The sequence below is a fragment of the Tamandua tetradactyla genome, chromosome 2, assembly GCF_023851605.1.
Source record: "Tamandua tetradactyla isolate mTamTet1 chromosome 2, mTamTet1.pri, whole genome shotgun sequence".
Classification (NCBI taxonomy): domain Eukaryota; kingdom Metazoa; phylum Chordata; class Mammalia; order Pilosa; family Myrmecophagidae; genus Tamandua; species Tamandua tetradactyla.
Window position 1 is genome coordinate 164,391,408 of NC_135328.1, and position 20,725 is coordinate 164,412,132.

At 33.8% G+C, this 20,725-nt stretch overlaps 1 protein-coding gene and 1 pseudogene across 4 annotated transcripts in view; one reads left to right on the forward strand and one right to left on the reverse strand.

The window, feature by feature from the left end:
* The first annotated feature begins 1,430 nt into the window (after positions 1 to 1,430).
* Positions 1,431 to 2,242, forward strand: LOC143657796 (BRO1 domain-containing protein BROX pseudogene; annotated as a pseudogene).
* PRKAA2 (protein kinase AMP-activated catalytic subunit alpha 2) overlaps positions 2,184 to 20,725 on the reverse strand; it is a 129,303-nt gene continuing 110,761 nt past the window's right edge. For all 4 annotated transcript variants that reach the window (XM_077149521.1, XM_077149525.1, XM_077149523.1 and 1 more), the window contains 3 exons: positions 14,725 to 15,229; positions 13,200 to 13,326; positions 2,184 to 11,804 (listed from right to left, as the gene is read on the reverse strand). In XM_077149521.1, coding sequence (XP_077005636.1) covers positions 11,566 to 11,804; positions 13,200 to 13,326; positions 14,725 to 15,229 — 871 coding nt within the window. In that variant the 3' untranslated portion in view covers positions 2,184 to 11,565. The remainder of the gene's footprint in view (positions 11,805 to 13,199; positions 13,327 to 14,724; positions 15,230 to 20,725) is intronic.

The following is a 20,725-nucleotide window of genomic DNA, read 5'->3' on the forward strand; positions in this document are numbered from 1 at the left end:
CTATGCAATTCAGAAGACATCTTTACAGTTACTGGAAGACAAATCCTTCCCACTGGTCATTTAACACTCACAGAAAGCACATAACAAACAAAACTGAAATTTTATTAAAATACAAGGGCACAGGAAGCCTGGTCTCTCCCCACCCCCAAGCCAATTATAAAAAGTGGTCCCCAATTTCAACAATTAAAATAGATATGTGGGCAGGCCATGGTGGCTCAGCAGGCAGAGTTCTCACCTGCCATGCTGGAGACCTAGGTTTGATTCCCGGTGCCTGCCCGTGCAAAACAAAAATACATATATATATATATATATATATATGTATTCAAGTGCTTTTTATCAGTCAGTATATGGGATTTTTTTTTCTTTTGCAAAAATGGGGTAAGAAAGAATAAATGCAAGATGTTCTTGAAAAAAAAATTGAATAACATCAGATTCTATAATATCTTAATGATTGTCCCGGACATAACCTAATGGCTATTAACTTTCAGTTTTATTTGTTGCACTCAAAATTTATTGTGTGATACTTAAAAATATATAATAAGAACACTATTCTTCCTAAAATAATAAAAAGACTACTATAGAGTTCACAGTTCAAGAACAGCTTTACATTTAACACTCAGAACATTCTACAACCACAGATGTTTGTGAACCGTCTTAAGAGAAAGCTTTTTGGTACATTAAGGCAGCTTCAGCTGACATTTTAAGAAAGTCCTCAAAACCCATATTTGTCACAGCAAAAGACAAGTTTGATATTTGAATATTTGATGTCTTCAAGAAATTTTAAGTCACTTAAATAGAACACCATAATATGTGAAACTGGCATTAAATATTTTGACCACCATATTAAACTACAACATAAGACTTATTTAAAAATCAAGATACTTATCCTATCTGTATCAAAGATATCTATAAAAGAAAAAAGGTGTGTGGGGGGGTTATATTAAACATGGGTATGGTAAATCCAGCATGTTTTAAACCAGGACCCTTCAATTTCTCACACACATCTGTGAGGTAGGTTAAGTATTACCCATATTTTGTGAGAAAAATTAAATAAGCTTATGTAACTTGCAGCTGCCACAGCAGCCGAAATGATCAGATTCCAAATTAGATTTTGTTCATAGCTCTGCATTATTTTTTTTTCTTTTAACAAAACTTTTAAAGGGTTGAAACATAAAGATTGCTATACATTGCATTCATTTTTAAAATATGACACAGAGTCAAGCCTTTACCAAGGTGACTTAAAAAGTAAGCAACATGAAAGGAATAGAAAAACGCATTTACTGAGCAAGTTCTGACAGTGATTAGGGTGAGATCTGGCCAAAAGAACCTGAAAGCAAGCAGACAAACACAAACAACCTGATCATTTGTTGAAGGCAGATCTAAGGAAATATGAAAGGAATTAGAAAATAAGTAATTAAAATAGAGTTCAGGCCTGCACAGGATTGCCGCCTGGTGCAAAGTTCAGTACCCAGGCAGGGAAGAAAGATGCTAGATGGTAAACAGTAAGTGGACACTCACAGCTCATGGGACGGCCCTCAGACAACATCTATGGAAAATGACCCACTGGTTTCATAGAAACCCATTCAAAGCCACAGCTCCTGTCTCTTTTAACTACTGTGGTGTGGCTGCTGGCCCTGCTGCTTCTGAAGTGTGCAATGATTTGAAAACATCCAGGGCATGATTGCTTGAACTGCTTTCAGCTGTAATCCAAAAATGATGAAGAATGCAGCAGATTCATATTTTCCACTTTTATAAGGGTTCATAAATTCTTTGGATGAGTCTACCCAAGAAAGCAAGTTACAATATATTCAAAAACTTAAGTGGACTGATATGTTATTAGGACAGATTCCAAGTTCCAAGCAGGGTACTGTTTTTGAATTAGTTTCCATGGGATTTAATGTTGTTTTATGGTATGCCAAATATGCTTCAAGGCTGGCTGGAAAAGAAAATGTAAGGGAAGGTGAAGCAAAAGAAGTCCATTGAAGCTTAAAAATTGCAGCTGAGTTTTTTTTTTTTGGCAGTAAAAGTATTTTATCCCCCCACCCCCACCCTGCCACACACACGCAGTTGAGATTTTTGAACTGAACTAAAACATGGTCCTGGACTAATTGCTGCACTGGCATATGAAACAGCCAATTTCTATCAAAAAGCTGATCAAATCCAAGCCAGAGGAAGAAGTGAAAGAACCAGGTATCAAACCTCAGAAGAAAACTTTGAGTGCTACACTCCTAAAATACATTGATAAAATGTGCCCTTTGAATTTCTGTACTACTAAAGATAAACCATGGGACTTCTGATTTCTTAAAATGATTTCTCTGAAGACTATAAAATAAGTTATTATATTCAGAGGGAATCTGCTTTCAGTTTATCTGTTCTTGATTTTTAATATAGTAGAGATGTTTCATGCTTTGTTTCCAGGCTTTCCTTTTTTATCAGGACCACATTCTAAAGATTTTATTGTGCCTCTAAAGGCTATATTTGGGGGTTGAATCTTTTTTGAACTCTGGGTAGTTTCAGGTAAATATATTAAATTATAGGTCAAAATTATGTGGCTTCAAATATGTTTTTCTGCCTTCACCAAAAAAGTTTATTTTCCTTCCACTTCTTTTTTTTTTTTCCTTCATGCAAAGATTTTTTTTTTATTTTTTAAATTGTATAGTATAATATACATACAAAGCAAAGAATTAAGAAAGCAATAGTTTTCAAAGCACTCTTCAACAAGTAGTTACAGGACAGATTCCAGAGTTTGTCATGGGCTACTATACTATCCTCTCATATTTTCCTTTCTAGCTGCTCCAGAATATAGGAGGCTAGAGGGCTTAAATATTTTTATTATCAGAATCGACTTTTTTTCCTTCTTTTTTTGTGAAAAATAACATATATACAAGTGGTGAGCATAGCTGCCTTCCACTTCTTTTATACCACAAGAATTGCTTTTTAACAGAGACAGTTCTTTTCTCTCATCATTATATTAATTGTAGCGCAGACTTGTTATGGTCTAAGTCATTTATCTTTTCTGTTGGAAAAAAGTCACTTGTGGTTAAAGATCAGGAAATCACATAAAATAGAATGTATCATTTACTGGAAAATCAGCATTTATAGGTATTTTGAGACCACATACAGACTCATTCCTATTCTCACAGCCCTGTGCTTAGTCTCAATAAACCTGTGATGATCTTTACTTTTTTTTTAAATGGGGTTTTTATTTAGAGGACAGAAACTGTAACAGATCTGAGTGTTTCTAAATGAGAGAAGATAGGATAAAAAAGTTTTTTTAAGACGTCAAATACTGCATGATGGAAAGAAAAACTTTAAACTTAATGAGTTATGTTGTCTTGAAGTGCACTGATAGCTCACCTTTTTTTTAAATTAACACATCTTCACACGCATGCAGTCCATAATCAGTGGCTCAGAGTATCATCACATAGTTGTGTGTTCATCACCATGATCATTTTTTGGAGCATTTGCAACACTCCAGAAAAAGAGATAAAAACAAAAAACTGATATATCCCATGCTCCTTATCCCTCCCTCTCACTGACCACTGTTTCAGTCTACCCAGTTAATTTTACCCTTTGTCCCTCCTGTATCTATTTTTTATTCATATATATTTTTGCTCAACTGTCCATACCCTGGATGAAAGGAGCATCAGATACAAGGTTTTCACAATCACAGAAGTTAGAGTAAAATACTTTCATTACCTAATTTCAGCAATCGTTTTTATATGGTTTTCTAATATACGTATCTTGTCAGACTTGCATTGTGTAATACTTTAACAAATATAGATACAGTATCATCTTTAAAATAGATTGTAATGTTTAAAACCAAATTAGTTTAGTATATACACAAACTTAAGAAATATTAGATGCATAATACTTTAGTCACTCATCTGTAGATATATCTTCTTTTGCTCTCGGGGGCTTTACCCAGGTTTTCTATTATAAATGAGACATATTCAAATAATAAAAATAATTAAAATAAGTAGTGTATGTCTATTGAAAGCTTACTATGTATCAGGCATTGTGCTGAGCCTAGAATCCACATAGCAATTCTGTGAGAAATAAATACCATTATCCTGAGGAAAATGCATAAAGTATTGATATTGGAATATGCATTTCATTGTAAAGAATATATTAAATAATTATGCCTTTTGGAATCAAGATTGTTTTCAAATAGTTACTGAAACCACATATCATCCTTTACCTTCCTTAGGCTATAAAGAATCAGTGAGATTTTGTTTTAATATCTAGAAATGCTAATTACTCCTTACAGTGTCAATTTTATATCTGAAACCGCATTTCCCACAATAAGTAGAGTATTGACTAAACAGACATTTAATTTTATTTGACTATAGAAAAATAGGTCTTATTTAATCTCGTATTTGTGCAGCCCTTATTCCATAAAATCATTGCCCTGTTTGCTGTATGCCATTTACTGACAAAACTTTAAACAGTATTTGATGCCTGCTCATTGCTTTGCCTATATAACATACTTATCTTAGGCACTAGTTCTTACTTACCTGGTTACTAAATTTTCAAAGTTAACATTTTTGTGAATTTCAGTACCATATAGAAATGGAAAAAATATGTTCAATGCTTCTATAAAACTCAGTAAATATTGGTATTACTTGAAATCAGTGATTGCCAGCTCTGACATGGGCAGATAAAAATACCCTGTGTGTCAATTTGAAAGTATCGTGTACCCCAGAAAAGCTGTGTTTTAGTCCTGATTCAATTTTGTAGGGGCAGCCATTTCTTTTTAATCCTAATTCAAAATTGGAGGGCAGACCGTTTTGATTAGATTATCTCCATGGGGATGTGATGTGCCCAGTTGTGGGTGTGGTCTTCGATTAGATGGAGAAGTGAACCACCCCTTCCAGGTTTCAAATGGAATTTTTTAAAAGGGGAAACATTTTGGAGAAATCTCAGAAGTGACAGAGCTGGCAGGAATTTCAGAGCAGAGCTTACACAGATGCTGACATGGAGGTTTAGAGATGCTTGGAGTCCAGGAGAGGTCGCCATAAGATTTTTCTTTTTTTTTTTTTTAACATGGGCAGGCACCAGGAATCGAACCCGGGTCCTCTGGCATGGCAGGCAAGCATTCTTGCCTGCTGAGCCACCGTGGCCCCGCCATGAGATTTTAAGTAAGCCAGAACCTGGAGAGAGGCAAAGGAAGCCAAAAGATGAAAGTCATCCCTGGAGGCCAAAGGACGAAAGTCATCCCTGGAGAAACAAGTGAGGAACCCCCACAGGAACAGAGGCTGAAAGCAACTGAGTCCAGGAGCAAGGGACTAGCAGATGCCAGCACATGACTTCCCAGCTGACACAGGTATTCCAGACATATCGGCCTTTCTTGAATTAAAGTTATCTCTCCCTGGATGCCTTAATTTGGACACTTTCATTTCCTTAGAACTATACACTTGTAACCTATTAAATTTTCTTTTTAAAAGCTATTCCATTTCTGGTATACTGCCTTCTGACAGGTTACAAACTAATAACACCCTATTAAGTCAACCAAGGTGATACTATGTTAATGAAATATTCCATTTTATATAATACTGTTTGAAATGGCATTGGAAATTTTGGAGATTTAATAAATGTAAAGAGGTTTCTGTTGCATACATTTAATAATGAGTTATCTTTTTTATTTATGAAAATAAAAAATTTTACATAAAATTAAAAAAACAGTTCAGTTTTTGACTAATTATTACTGTTTCTATGATTTAAGGGAGAAGGCACAGTTTTGTCTTGTTTTGTTTTAGAACAGTGGATCTGTTTCTCTTTTCCATTTTAAGAAAATGTTATCTGTCTAGAAAAATGTCCCTCCTTTGTAACAAAACTTATGAGGGACTTTCAGCTGTGAAATATGCATATTTAAATTAGCAGTGAAAAATTTAACCATTTACACTTCTCCTTGGCTAGAAAATTCTGTTCCTCCTCAAAATTTTAAATCAACACAAAGTAGCAAACCACAAATTAAAAAAAAAATCACACAGTATGAACCTTGTCAAATTCTATGTATATTCAAAAAAGTTTTCATGCTAGGAAAATTTACAAATACTTATTTAGCATTTATTTCAGGAAAGAACGCTTTACTCTAGGATTTCCTTCACTGCATTTAAATGTAATTGAAATTTACCTATCCTGCTTATCCAAATAATCATGAGTTACTTCTATAAAATCTAAGCTACTTTAGATATAACCCATAGATGCCAAAAATCACATACACACAGTCAAAGCTGCAAACTGGCATTGCTATGCAAGGTTAGCAGTAAACATTGATATTGGCCTGCAAAATTAATACAGGTGCACAGTCTGATAACTTCTAGACCCAGAGTGATTCTTATCATGTTATGGCTGAAGAAGTTTAATTTTTAAAGCTCATCAAACAAATCATATGTTTAAATTTTATAAGGTTTGAGGAATCTCTATTAAGCTGTTAACAATTAGATAGTTCAATAAAAAAAATACACTCTATGAAAATAGTGTTTTACCATCTTATATACATACAAAATGGAAAATTATCCATCTGTATGTAGAATTTAGAAAAATCTAATTCAGATAATAGTAAAAAACAATGATAATTTAGATATGAGCTAGGGCTAAGCTTTCATTAAAAAAATTATGCTACAACAGTCATATAAATAAAATTATTGGAAGAATCTTTTTTTAAACACTCCCTATAACTTAGAAGAAATACTTATTATAAAAATTAATGTTAATCATAAATACTTTGGATAATACATATAAATTGTAAAATCAACTGGTTCAAATAACCTAAGAAATATTTAGTTAATACTATTATGCTACTCTTAAGACTTGAAAGCAAGGCATCTCTTTTTATTTTTATTACTAAACTACTCAGATGTTTCATTTAGACCCTTCTTACCCCGAGGAAAAATGGAAAGAGCACTGATCACTGCTGAATACTTGCATGACATTAGGGCTTATGAAGATCTTGCTGATCTTGGTTCTTCATCAGGAAAATGGTGAATATATTTTTTTCTGGTTATCTCACAAGGTTACTGTAATGTATTAAATGAATTAATAAATATGGAAACACTCTGCATCTAAATCACTATAAAAATACATGGAAAACTTGTATCACTCCTAATTAGTGTTTTACTTAATGTACTATCTGCCAAGTGGATATTATGGTTTTTTTGTTTGTTTGTTTTGCATATGCAGGCACCGGGAATTGAACCTGGGTCTCCAGCATGGCAGGCGAACTCTGCCTGCTGAGTCACTGTGGCCCACCGGATATTATGTTTTTAATGTTTGGTTTTCTGCATGACTTTTGCCATTTCCATTCACGAGGGCAATATAGTCAGAAAAGGATTCATGTATTCTATCTTTAAAATGCATCAAATATAGAATATTCACACTAGTATAGAAAAATATAACTAAATATATAAGAAGGGAGCAATAATTCAAATCATATGAAAGGGTAAAAAAGAAGGAACTTTAACGCTCAAAGTTACCTTAGAGACCTTTTACTCTATTCTTCACCTGTTAAGGGTTAGTACAAAAAAAAGGGGGGGCCAACTTAAAACATGACTTACCAACAGATTGCACTTACACCTTATTCAGAATTTTAAATAGAATTTATGAGAACTACTATTAAAATAAATTATATTTCCTACTTAACAAGTCATGGTGAATAACCAGGTAAAAAAAAAATGCCAGACTGAAAAGATCTAGATCTTTAAAAGCAAACAAACAAAATTATGAACAGGTCTAGCATTTACATACTGATATTTCATGGTCATTAAGAGGGTATATATTATTAAACAAAGATGCAGTGCCTGTGGTAAATGTGTTCAAAAATTTTACATTTTACAGATGGAAGATAATGTGCTCATTATCAATTCAATATACCACACAACAGAGGCTACAGATACATCCAAATAGTCAAAAATCTGTTACAGTTGTCTATGCTTATTTCCTAAATTATGTTTCATCTAATATTAAAAATCAATTTGTATTCCCTGAGAATAGACTGGCTAGGGAATAAGAGAAAGCGAGATCGAATCATGTAACTGCCATAGAAAATCTATCTGCCAAAATGTGGAATTGACTTTGTTACATTTAGTATAACAGAGATATAAAGACACTAACACTGTTATTTCTGGTTAATTTAGGTTCCAGGATTCTCTTTATCAACGGCTAGCATAAAGAATGCAAACACTAGAGATTACAAAAATGCCTCCTTAAAAGGTTTGTTGAAACCCCCTTTACCCCCCACTCCCCAAACTTGTAATAGCTTTTCTATGTCCCTCCTTGGGTATTCAATTAGAGAAGTTGTCTGTTCCTACATTAACGCCTGACATGAATTAGATCTTAAATACAATGCCCTATATAAAAGCGTTTAGAAAATACTGACTGTACAAATTTTAAAGTGTCAATGACATGCCCATTACCTATAGACCCATAAACATGAGTCCCTGATTTCTTATAAAATAAAAATTGTTTAAAGTTTTTTAGTTATCCATCAACGCACAAAAAGAATAAATTCTGCACCCAAACAATATCAAACAGTATCACAACCCCAATAAGAAAACCACCACACTGCAAAACAAACTGCAGATATACAAAATACTGTTTAGTCTAACATTCTCTCAAGATGAACATGTCTGCAAGTTAAATGAAATGATTTTGAACTAGATTCCCTCTAACAATCAATAAGGAAAGCAAAGGAAATGCTACCTTAATTTCATTTTTAACCACCCTAATTATGGCAATCTGGCACAATAATTTCTATAAATACATTAAAAATATATTTTCCAAATTTGCTTTTTCCCATGGAACATTAAGCTAAAAAGTTTTTATGGTTAAATTAGTTTGGGCAAAGCCAGGTTAAAGAACATTAAATTTTTAAAAAAATGATTTTAATTTTGCTCATATACCTTGTCATATTCATGCATGTAATATTTTCCAGACTTACTCTGTGGAGTTCTGTTTTTACAGAACAAATCACAAAATACACTTAGGAATTGCTATTCTAGAACTACGTGGATTCCAATCCATGACATAGTTAAGGTCTATCTATAACCTAGTAACAGATGCTCTTCTCTAGAATCTTAACTGGAATCAATTGTTTCTAGTCCAGATCTATATACCACATCCATAATTAATCAGTTAAAAGAATGAAATGTGGCAAGAAGAGTTAGATTAGCGGATTATTTCCTTCTCCTTGTTCATAAGCAACAAAAAGTTTCCTATGACATTGCTGTAGCCCCTAGTATTCCGGAGTGAACCCCCTGAAATCTCTGCACAAACCAATTTCCTACATCATCCAGATTCCAAGAATGGTTGTGCTTTAAAAATTCTGGCAAAGAAAAACTAAAACAGTGACCTTTGGTTCTCTTAAGATTCAACAGGTAGCTATCAAACTGTGGATGTTCATAAATACTGGCAAAAATGAAAAAGATAAAACTTTAATTCCCAAAAACATGGTGATCATCCATATAAAGATCAATTTTGATAAGAACTAGTTTCTAATAAGTGACTCATTAGACTAATGAAGCTAAATGCCAGATTCCTTCCTGCTAGTTCTCTACCTGTAAAATTACCATGAATGTTGTCACTGGGAATAAGGAAACAGATTAATTCCTTATTTCTAAAGTCATCCCATTTGTAGTAAAGCAAATATTATGAGGTGGCCCTGTTTTTCCCAAAGAGGGAGCTTATACATTTTCAGAGGCCCAACTTATGCCATATCTATATGTATATCAGACTAATACCACAGAACTGCTTATCTCTATAAAAATAATCACTAAAATAATTACCTTTTGATGCCACCAGATGGCAGTCTTTCGAAGGTTAAAACTTAAAAGCATCTCAAACTGTAACTGCACACCCGCCCGTCCCCCCTCCACATGTCCTTCCTAAATTGGCAAAGGATTTATTTTGGTATTAAGAAGTCAGAAGTAGAAGATATTTAACACCATTTTTAAAATGTTCCATAAAACAGTATCAAATATGTGACACACTGCAATCTCCTGATACAAGAACTATTTAAAGATAGAAATATTCATCTTCAACAGACACAGAAAAAGGTGGTCTAGCATTCCCATTTGCTTAATGGTAGAAACATGATTTTGGCAAAAAGAAATGTGTCAAGGCAATGTCACCTTTTGCTTTTAAGAGCTTATTCTTTTTTAGGGTAAGGGGATGAAATTATTAATTATGATATATTAAACAAAATGAATAGATAAATACAAGTCAGATAAATTACAAATAATTTTAAAATTAAATACTTTTACTAAAACAAAACATAATCAATAAGCTATTTTTAACTACCCTGCTTTGTTTAGTTTTATCAAACCCTTTTTTAAAAAGGCACAAAATGAAAAACAAGGTTTGGCTTTTCTTTAAAAGCACAAGTGTGTGAATACATATGTTTGTAAACAAAACATACTTATTCAAGAGAGATTTTTTTTTTAATGTTTAAGACTTCCCTGCCCTATCAGATTCAACAGTGAAGGTCATAGCCTATCAAACTTCAGAAGTACACAAAAGTGTTTTCAAATTGAATCCCTAACAACCTAGATACAGGACAAAGAAGGGGAACCAGAAAAACAAAGTCAATCAGCCACTGGAGGATCAAACAATGAACAAAAGTAAACTTCAAATGAAGAATCAGCATTATAGGATATAAAAGGTTTCTAACTCCCTTCCCCCATGGGGGAATGTACACACAATAAAAGATTAAAGGTAAGAGTTCTCTTTTAAGGGATTGTTATTAATTTGCTTTGTTTCATTTAACTGCCTAGTTTTATCATTCTTGGCTACGTGCCAAAAAAGATAGAGCCAAAAATTTTGAAGGCAGGTTTTATAATGACGTAAGTTGAAGGAAAAGATAAAGGTTGTTGCAATTCTAGAGATTCTAATACAATTCCAAATATTAAAAACTCTTAGGATAAATAAATTATTCAGGGAAATCTGAAGATAAAACCCTGAGTTGTTTACAGCTCTCTTTAAGGAACCTGGAAATTGTGGTTGCCTGTTAAAGGACCACAGCTCTTCTGTTCAACAGTAGGCAGTATTTACAAAAACTGCCAGAAGAACTTGGCTTCTGAAATTTTAAGAGCAGTCTTTGAAGATTTCAACATTTAAATACTATCTTACTAATGGCTGTTTTATTTTTTAGCCTTGTTCAAGAGAACACAGTTTAAAGCCTGCTAAAATTAAGGAAGTAAACTGGATTAAAGGAGACTTTGCCAAGCAAACCACGCTTGGATTGCAATCATTGAAAATGTGTTATCTTTCGTGAACTCACAATTTTAAATTAACAATCTTCACTGATGTTCACCTATTAAAGATACTGTCTATGTGAACTTATCATAGCCAAAATAGAATCACAAATTTCTACAGATAAATAAAATGTCACACTTTTTTTTGTTTTCAGTAATTCCCATGGCATTGAATGTCCCCTGGAGATATATATATGTCTCTCAACTAGTATTGCAGAGTATGTGATACCCAGAAGTAAAATGATAATTTAAAGAAAATATCTGATTTCTTCACAGTGCAAGAACAGAAAGGTAGAAACTTAAGGACATATCATTAACGGGCTAAAGTAGTGATCAGACTGGCACACATTTCAAAAAAATCCATGGTGTGACTTCCCAGGCGAGGTGGAACTGATGACAATGTGCTCCCAGTTAAGGAACCAGTAAGAGAGCCAGAAAGGGAATGGCTCTCTGCAGTTGTGGAATCGAGACTTGATCTTGGTCTATGTAAGCCAGCAGCAGAACAGGAACGCTGAGGGGTTGAGGACCCAGACCTCTGTTCCACCACCTCATCTGAAATGGACCAAAGAAGAACAATTTATATGAAAGTTTATTTGCCTAATCCCGCCTCTGTAGTTACTGTATTAAGAATATCAAGTACATAAATGCCATCTAAGTGAGAGCCACTTGATAATAAATGTCTTAATTTCAGGGTTTTAAGAGCAGGGATGGCAATACTTCTGCCTTTCCACAATCATGGCCAACATTACTAATTAATCACAGTATTTCCACACTGCTGAAATATGGCCCCTAAATCCTTTTCAATATTGATACTATTTGGCATTAATATTGAATTGAAACTCTTATCCTGCATTTGAAGAAAGCACTTCCTTGGCTGCTTATTTTCCTGCAGTGTACCAACAAAAAATAATCATTCAGATAACAAAAATAATGATTCCTGAAACTTAGGTGCATAAGTTTCACCTAATTGTGGAATTGTGGTGGTTTTGGAGGAGGCCACAAATTCTTGGTTTCCCAGAACTCATTTCCAGAGAATCTGATTTGGTATTGTTAGAGAAAAACACTCGCTGCTTGGTACACACAAAGAGCAATGCCATGAACCAGGATTTTGAGGGGGAAAAAAAATAAGAGTTTATGTGAGGTTAACTAGCAAAGAGACGAGAGACAAACTCAAATCTGTCTCACTGTTTCAAGCACTAAAAGAGAGTTATAGAGTGGAAACAAAGGGAGGTAGGGACAGTAAAGGAACATATCTAAAATGCATCTTAATTACAGCCTTAGGTAATTTTGATGAAGCAGACTATATAAACTCTGCTACAGCTGATGGTAGTTCAAGAATAAAATTTAAATGCTCTGTTTAAAACAATTTCCCTAACTCTAAACTCAGTTCCACTGTCATTCAATCTAGCACCTGACCCTTGGTTCATTCTGTTTTTATCCACTTGGGCATCTGAATTGAATAATCATATGTGGTTTGACACTTGGCATAAACTAAGAACTTGGACAGGCCACTTCCCATGAAGACTGCAGCTCCTGGTATATGCTACCTAAGTCAAACCCAAATCCCAGTACCAGTCTATCTGACCATTCTGGCCACCCAGAATAAGAGAAGTTGATGAAGGGGGAAGTTTAGACTAATCCTAAAAGTAATAAAATATTAATGGAGGAATGTGGCAAAGAACCCGAGAACATCAGCTAATGATCACTTCCCCATTATTTCTTATTTTTTTTACACAGACAATACTTCAAATGACTTTTCATGCCTTTAAGAAAGCACTTCTTTTGGGTAAGATATATTCCACGTGCCTGTGGTCTCTTTCATTTCGTATTTTGGTCAAATCTAGATTACTTAAAAACCAGTCTAGAAGACCTAACCACTAAGTCTTTGAAATGATCTTAATACCTTTTTAGCAACTGCCAAGTTTTATTTTCTCAGAGCTTCCTTACCATCAATGCTTTTAAAGTCCAAAAGATAGCTTCTATTGTCAACCAGATAAAGCTGTAAACTCATTTTCACATAATTGCCAGTCACTGGATTCTTTCTTCTTACCCGAAGATGATATGCATTTACCACCTGAAAGGGAAATCTTCTTTTAGGAAAAATGATAAAAATCTATAAAAAGTCTACCTTCTTATTGAAGAGAAAATAAAAACAAATAACTGATAGGGGTGAGAACAGGAAAAGAATTCCTAAATTCTCTTTTTTTAATATTATGTAGTATTTTTAGTACTTGTTTGATTCCCTACTACAGTACTTTCTATGTCTAGCAATTAAACTTTAAAGAGAATTTAGAGTATGTATGTAGTCTGTCTTCACTTCAGATATGTATCCACCCCAAAAGATCCAAAATAAGTTTGGTTACCCAGGCTTACTTGAACAACTTCACATGTGAAATACAGAGAAGGAATAAAGCAGAACTGACATGTTAATGGTTTGCATGAAGCACTATAAAAGGTACTGTCACAAAATTTAAGTATCACAATTATCTTGTGAGGTCGATTTTATTTGCTTTTTACAGGTAAGAAAACTGTAGCCCAGATAAAGAAGATTCTGGGATTTCAAAAGACCTATATATTAGTTCAAAAACATTTTCAGTTAAAAACTTTAAAGAAATTAATATCTGTTTTTTTAACTAGCTAAATGCTGTTTCAGAAAAAAAAGAGGTCCGTTTTAAAAATGGTTTTAGGGAAATATTTGTTATTTCTGTACAACTAATGATATGAAAATAACTGATTTATTCAAACTTGACAAATGAATATGTGATAAGTTTGAGTATTTTTCTTTATCCTTTAAAAAAAAAGTTCACAGTGCTCAAGAAATGAAGAGGGAAAGGGACAAAAAGCAGCCCCTAATATATTCATATAGAAGTGAAACAAAATTGGATAGTAATTAAAAATTTAAAAAGTAAAATGTGGAAAAACATACTAAGGATTAAAAGTCAAATAAAAGAAATTCTCTCAACTTAGGGAAAGTATTTGCTAGCTGAATAAACACCTCCTGATAGTGTAATATGTATTGACCCTAGCTGCCATAGCTACCTAAATAAAACAAAACAAAAAAAGCAAAACTCACCCCCCATAAAAGGGGGGAGAGAGGGAAAGGAAAGCATACTATTTGTGAAGATTCACAACTTTTCATTGCCATATTTATGTTGAAGCAGGTGGGCTACTTTCTGATTTCAACTTGATTACTGTTTCTTGGCCAGGAATGGTATTCCATAATTCAAAATATATAGATCCCCAACATTATCAGCTCCTCATCCTATTAGAGGTTTATTCATTTTGTTTTGAATGCAAACGGTATATTATCAGAAAGAATGGTTTATCAGCCACAAGTATCAAGATATTAAATTTATATCTAAATCAAAATCAATTTTTTACCGATATCAATGCTCAACTCAGCAATTCAGAGCAACTTACTATAGTGGAAAATGGCTTCTATAAGTGATCTTAATATGCAACGAATTCCTACCTTCCACTCAAAATCCAGCTGCTTCATAGCTCGGTAAACTTCAGCCATAATGTCATAGGGTTTGCTTTGACTTCTTATTCCAAGATGCCACTTGGCTTTTTTCACAGCTAAGGATTTGGGCTTAGTTGTATTCAGTGCATCCAATGGACATCTTGCTTTAGGACTGTCTGCTATAAGAGGAGGCATCCTTTCTGGATGAGGTTTCAGACCTGGAGGAATATGCATGGCACTATCATCCATAAAAGATCCAGTTGGGGGACTAGAGGCGAGGTAGAACTCACTGGCTTGGTTCATTATTCTCCGATTGTCAATGATAAGATGATAAGCCACTGCAAGCTGGTCTTGAGGGTCACCACTATATAAACTGTTCATTACTTCTGATTCTGTACACTCAAATTTTTCACACACTTCTTTCACAGCCTCATCATCAATGACGTTAGCATCATAGGAGGGGTCTTCAGGAAATAAGTAAGTGGGTAAATCTTGTTTAAACCATTCATGCTCTCTAGGAAAAATACCACAATACCCTATTATAAAAACATGATTCAGACATGGGGCACTACAACATCAAAGCATCAAAAAGTCCTCATCTCTTGTTCCTCTCTGCCACCTGTTAGGTATGTGACCATAAACAAGTTAATTAACCTCTACCCTTGAACAACTATGGTTTTTCAGACTTGGATATTTGGTTGTTATTTTCTCAAAAATAAAGATATTTGGTTGTTATTTTCTCAAATATAAACAAAATGAGCCTGTCATTTCAAGGAAAAAACTGACAGTATTTGCTGCCAATGATGAAATTCAAGCTTTTAAGCAAAATGTAGAATTTCAGATGATCTGTATCAACTACTTTGATGTTGACAGTTTGAAGACTGTGAGATTGGTCAAACACTCATGAGATTGGTGGTGATTACGATGAACATAATTTTTTGATATTGTATAATGAATATGGTTTTTGGAAAATCTGCATAATTCAGTAACCCAATGCTTTCCAAATGACCAACATATATGTTTAGAGAATCGTACCTGGGTAAAACAGGTGGACCAGTGGATTCTAATGTAATAAAGTTCAGTATTTTCTGATTTGATATTGCAACAAACTAAGCTTTGATGTAATATGAAAGAAAAAAAATCACAATTATTAGAAAGACTATTAAAATACTCCACCCTTTTGCAACCATATACATGAGTGAGGCTGGATTATCTTCATACACTTTAAATACAACAACATATTGCAACATATTGAATGAAGATGTAGATATGACAATCTGTCTTTGATTAGCCAGACAGTAAAGGGATTTGCAAAAGTATAAAATAATTTCACTCTCCTCGTTTTTTTTTTGTTTTGGAAAATATTTTCATAAAAGAAAAATTATTTAGATTAAAATAAAATGTATTTCTGTTATTTTTAAATGAATTAAATGGATATTTTTAAATGTTTTCCACTGTAATTTTCAAAATGGTAAATACTGATAGTTAGAAATACATTAAAAATTTTAAAATGCTTTCAGATCCTCAATAATTTTTAAGAGTTTAAAAGGATACTAAAACCAAAAAGTTTAAAAACTGCTTTTCTAAATCTTGCTTTCTCACAATGCACATGTTGTTACTACTGTCACCCTAGAATATCCCACTCCTTTATCATAGAATTAGGCACCCAATGCAAAACACACACACATGCACACACACAAACCATGGCTAAATTCAGATGAATATATATTTTGAGTGCTTTCTATTTCTTGATTAATTCATTTACAAGTATTTACTGAGGAGATACTATGGGCAAAAAGATGCAGCCCTTCTCTTAAGACAGATTGATGTTATAGCTAGCAATAGATCAAACACAAAATTAAATATACAGTAAAAAAAAAGAAAAACACACTTGGGAAAAGACTGTGAGTGGAAAAGCAGAGTAAAATGAGAATATATAATGGAGTGACTAATTCAGCATGGGTGGTGGTTTATTAGGGAAGCCACTCTGAATAATTAAGCAGACACCAGAATAACTAGAAGTCAGACAAACAAAGAGTTAGGGAAAAGGTATTTCCAGCAGAAGAAACAATATGTATAAAGACCCTGAGACAAAAAGAATTTAGAAGTGAGGCCAATATCACAAAAGAAAAGATAATTCTGCCTGTAGTACAGAAATAGAATTGAAAAGATAAAAATTATGATGATGAGCTAATGTTAGTACAACAGTTCAGGTGTAACAGCCCTGGGGCTATATACAAAGATGAAATTTACACAGACTCTAATAGATATTTTAGTAACAACACTTACTACACTTTCTTGTGGTTGCTGATCTTTTTCCTAATCTTCCCACTAAACTAGGAATTCCCACTAAACTAGGAACTCCTGAAAAACAAGGACTGAATTATTTGTTCAATGCATTTATCCTCTATGTCCCAGTACCCAGGACAATAGCTGGTACAGAGTAAATCCTCAATAAATGCTGAATAAATGAAAAATGAACCCATTAATATGTTTATTAGCTATATCATAATAAGTACTTATTACATTACACAACTAACGAGACAAGAAATTCTGTGATATGTCTAAGATTTTTAAAATAGCAGTGACAAATGGGGAAGAAAGGCCCTTCTGAAATGAGCTCTGAAAATGTACTCATCCATAAAAGCAACAAGAACACAGGTAAAAGTTGTCAAAATGAGCTTTTTAAAAACTCTGGAAATTAACCAACAATTTGCAACAATCTAAAGAGTGTTTATTCAACAAAAATGGTTGAATTGCAGTAAGAACAGTGGGCTTTGTCGCAATTTAACTTGCCATATTCCCATCCCCTTTATGTGACTCCAGGGTAGCCGTGAAAAACAAAAGCCTAAAAATTACAACAGCCATGAAAACCAACTGCATCACAACTACGGAGGAGAGGAGACAGAATAGGATTGGAGCTCCCCAAAAGTCCTATTTCTTGAGAATATCATTATTTGATCTATTGAGCAGTTCCCCGTAAATGCTTACTCACAGTGCTTGTCTTTATTGGATTTGATTCGCAACTTGCTCATTGCAAAAAGCCTTTTCCCTAGGGCATTTGTCAAAACAATCAGTGGCCCTTGGGGGAATGTTGAGAAAGGGGGAAAATTCAACTTCCTCAAATGGGGGAATTCTTCTCACAAGCAGTGGGGACAACCAAAGCAACAGGCTGAGCCCCCCAATCTTGGGGTTTGTTCATATGAAACTTAACCCCACAAAGGATAGGCTAAACCTACTTAAAATTAGGCCTAAGAGTCACCCCCAAGAGAACCTCTTTTGTTGCTCAGATGTGGCCTCTCTCTCCAGCCAACACAAAAAGCAAACTCACTGCCTTCCCCCTGGCTACATGGGACAAACTCCCAGGAGTGTGGACCTTCCTGGCAATGTGGGACAGAAATCCTAGAATGAGCTGGCACTCGGCATCAAGGGATTGAGAAAACCTTCTCGACCAAAAGGGGAAGAGCAAAATGAGACAAAATAAAGTGTCAATGGTTGAGAGATTCCAGAGTTCAGAGGTTATCCTGGAGGTTATTCTTACGCATTAAACAGATATCACCTTGTTAGTCAAGATGTAATGGAGAGGCTGGAGGGAACTGCCTGAAAACATAGAGCTGTGTTCCAGTAGCCATGGGTTTTTGAAGATGACTGTATAATGATATAGCTTTCGCAATGTGACTAGGTGTTTGTGAAAACCTTGTGTCTGATGTTTTTATCTACCTTACAGACAGATGAGTAAAACACATGGATTGAAAATAAATAAATAATAGGGGGAACAAATGTTAAAATAAATTTAGTAGATTGAAATGCTAGTGATCAATGAAAGGGAGGGATAAGGGGTATGGTATGTATGATTTTTTTTTCTTTTTTAATTTCTTTTTTTGAATTGATGCACATGTTCTAAGAAATGATCATGATGATGAATATACAACTATGTGATGATATTGTGAATTACTGATTATATATGTAGAACAGAATGATCATATGTTAAGAATGTTTTTGTTTCTTATTTTTTAAAACAAATTTAAAAATTAATAATTAAAAAAAAAAAAAAAAAGAAACAGTGGCAACTGTTGACCATCACAGCTTCCAGAGGCAGACCATCACAGCTTCCAGAGGCAGAGACAACAGGGCAAACAAAAAACTGACTAGCAGGAACTGAAGACTAAACTGCCTGCTGGAACACTGAAAATCTTTAACATGCTCACAGAATTCCTAAGCAAGAACTGAATTGTTTTCAATGAATTTAAGGAAATCTTTTTCTAACTATTATCTGACCACTGAGCAGAGACTTCATTGACCATATATGACAAAGAAAACAGACTTTACAAAATTAGTTCAAGGAAGATCACTAGACAAACAAACAGAAGCAACAACAAACAACAATAAACTTGATTCCCAGAATTTTTTCAACAAAAAAATTATGAGACAAGCAAAGAAACAGGAAAGTAGGGCCAAAACACAGGAAAAAGAAGCAGTCAATAGAAATAGTCCCTGAGGAAGCTCACACATTGGACTTTGTAGACAAAGACTTTAAATCATCTATTACAAATATGTTAAAAGAACTAAAAGAAACCATGTCTACAGAAGCTAAAGTATAAGAATATCTCACCAAATAGGGAGTGTCAATAGAGAAACAGAAATTATAAAGGAGTCAAATAGAAATTCCAGATTTCCAGAGTTAGAATATAGTTACTGAAACAAAAAATTAAGTTAGAGGGCTTAATAGAGTTGAGCTGGCAGAAAAAAAAAATCAATAAACTTGAAGATGGGTCTATTGAGATTATCCAGTCTGAGGAACAGAAAAAGGCTAAAGAAAAATTATCAGAGGAACCTCAGAGACCTACAGAACACCATCAAGCATATCTATGTATGCATAATGGAGAATCTGAGGACAGGAGAAAAGTGGACAGAAAGAATATCTGAATAAACAATGACTGCAAACTTTCCAAATTTTATGAAAAAAAAATCTATACATCCAAGAAAATCAGTAAATTTCTTGTATTGTGTTATATAATTGTAGGATAAGTGCAAAGAAAACCACACCTAGGCATATCATAATCAAACTTTCAAAAGACTAAGAGAAAATCTTGAAAACAGCAAGAAAGCAAAGACCCATCACATAAAAGTGATCCTCAAAGAAATTAAAAAATGATTTCTCATCAGAAACCATGGAGATGAGAAGTCAATGGGGTGAAATATTCAAGGTGTTAAAAGATTGTATTCAGGAAAATCACCATTCATAAACAGAAGAGGAAGTAGCACATTTCCAGCTAAAAACAGAAAATCCATCACTAGCAGAACTACCCTACAAGAAACACTATTGGGAGTCTTTCAAGTTGAAATGAAAGGACACTAGTCAGCAATTAGAATCCATGTGAAGAAATAAAGGGCACTGGTAAAGCTAACCATATAGGAAAATATAAAAAGCAGTATAAATGTATTTTTGTTGTAACTATTTTTCTCCTAAATGACTTAAGAGACAACGGCATATTCTTTCATCTATGGTATGGATAGATGAGTAAAATATATAGATTAAAAATAAATAAATAATAGGGGGAACAAATGTTAAAATAAATTGGGTAGAGGGAAATACTAGTGGTCAATGAGAGGGAGGGGTAGGGATATGGAAAGTATGCGTTTCTTCTTTTTTCTTTTTATTTCTTTTTCTGGAGTGATGTAAACATTCTAAGAAATGATCATGGTGATGAATATACAAGTATATGATGATATGTGAGCCATGGATTGGGCACCAAGTATAGAATGTTCATATGTTGGGAATGTTCATGTTTGTATGCTGTTTTGTTCTAGCAATAAAATTTAAAACAAAAGACAACTGCATAAAGCAATAATTATAAAGGAATAGAGGAACAAAAGACATGACATGTAAAAACAAATGGCACACTGGCAGACATAAATCCTGTTACATAAAAAGGATTTACATTAAGTCATTTTATTACTTAAAAATTACAACTATATGACGCATGCGGGTTCAGTGGTAGAATGCTCG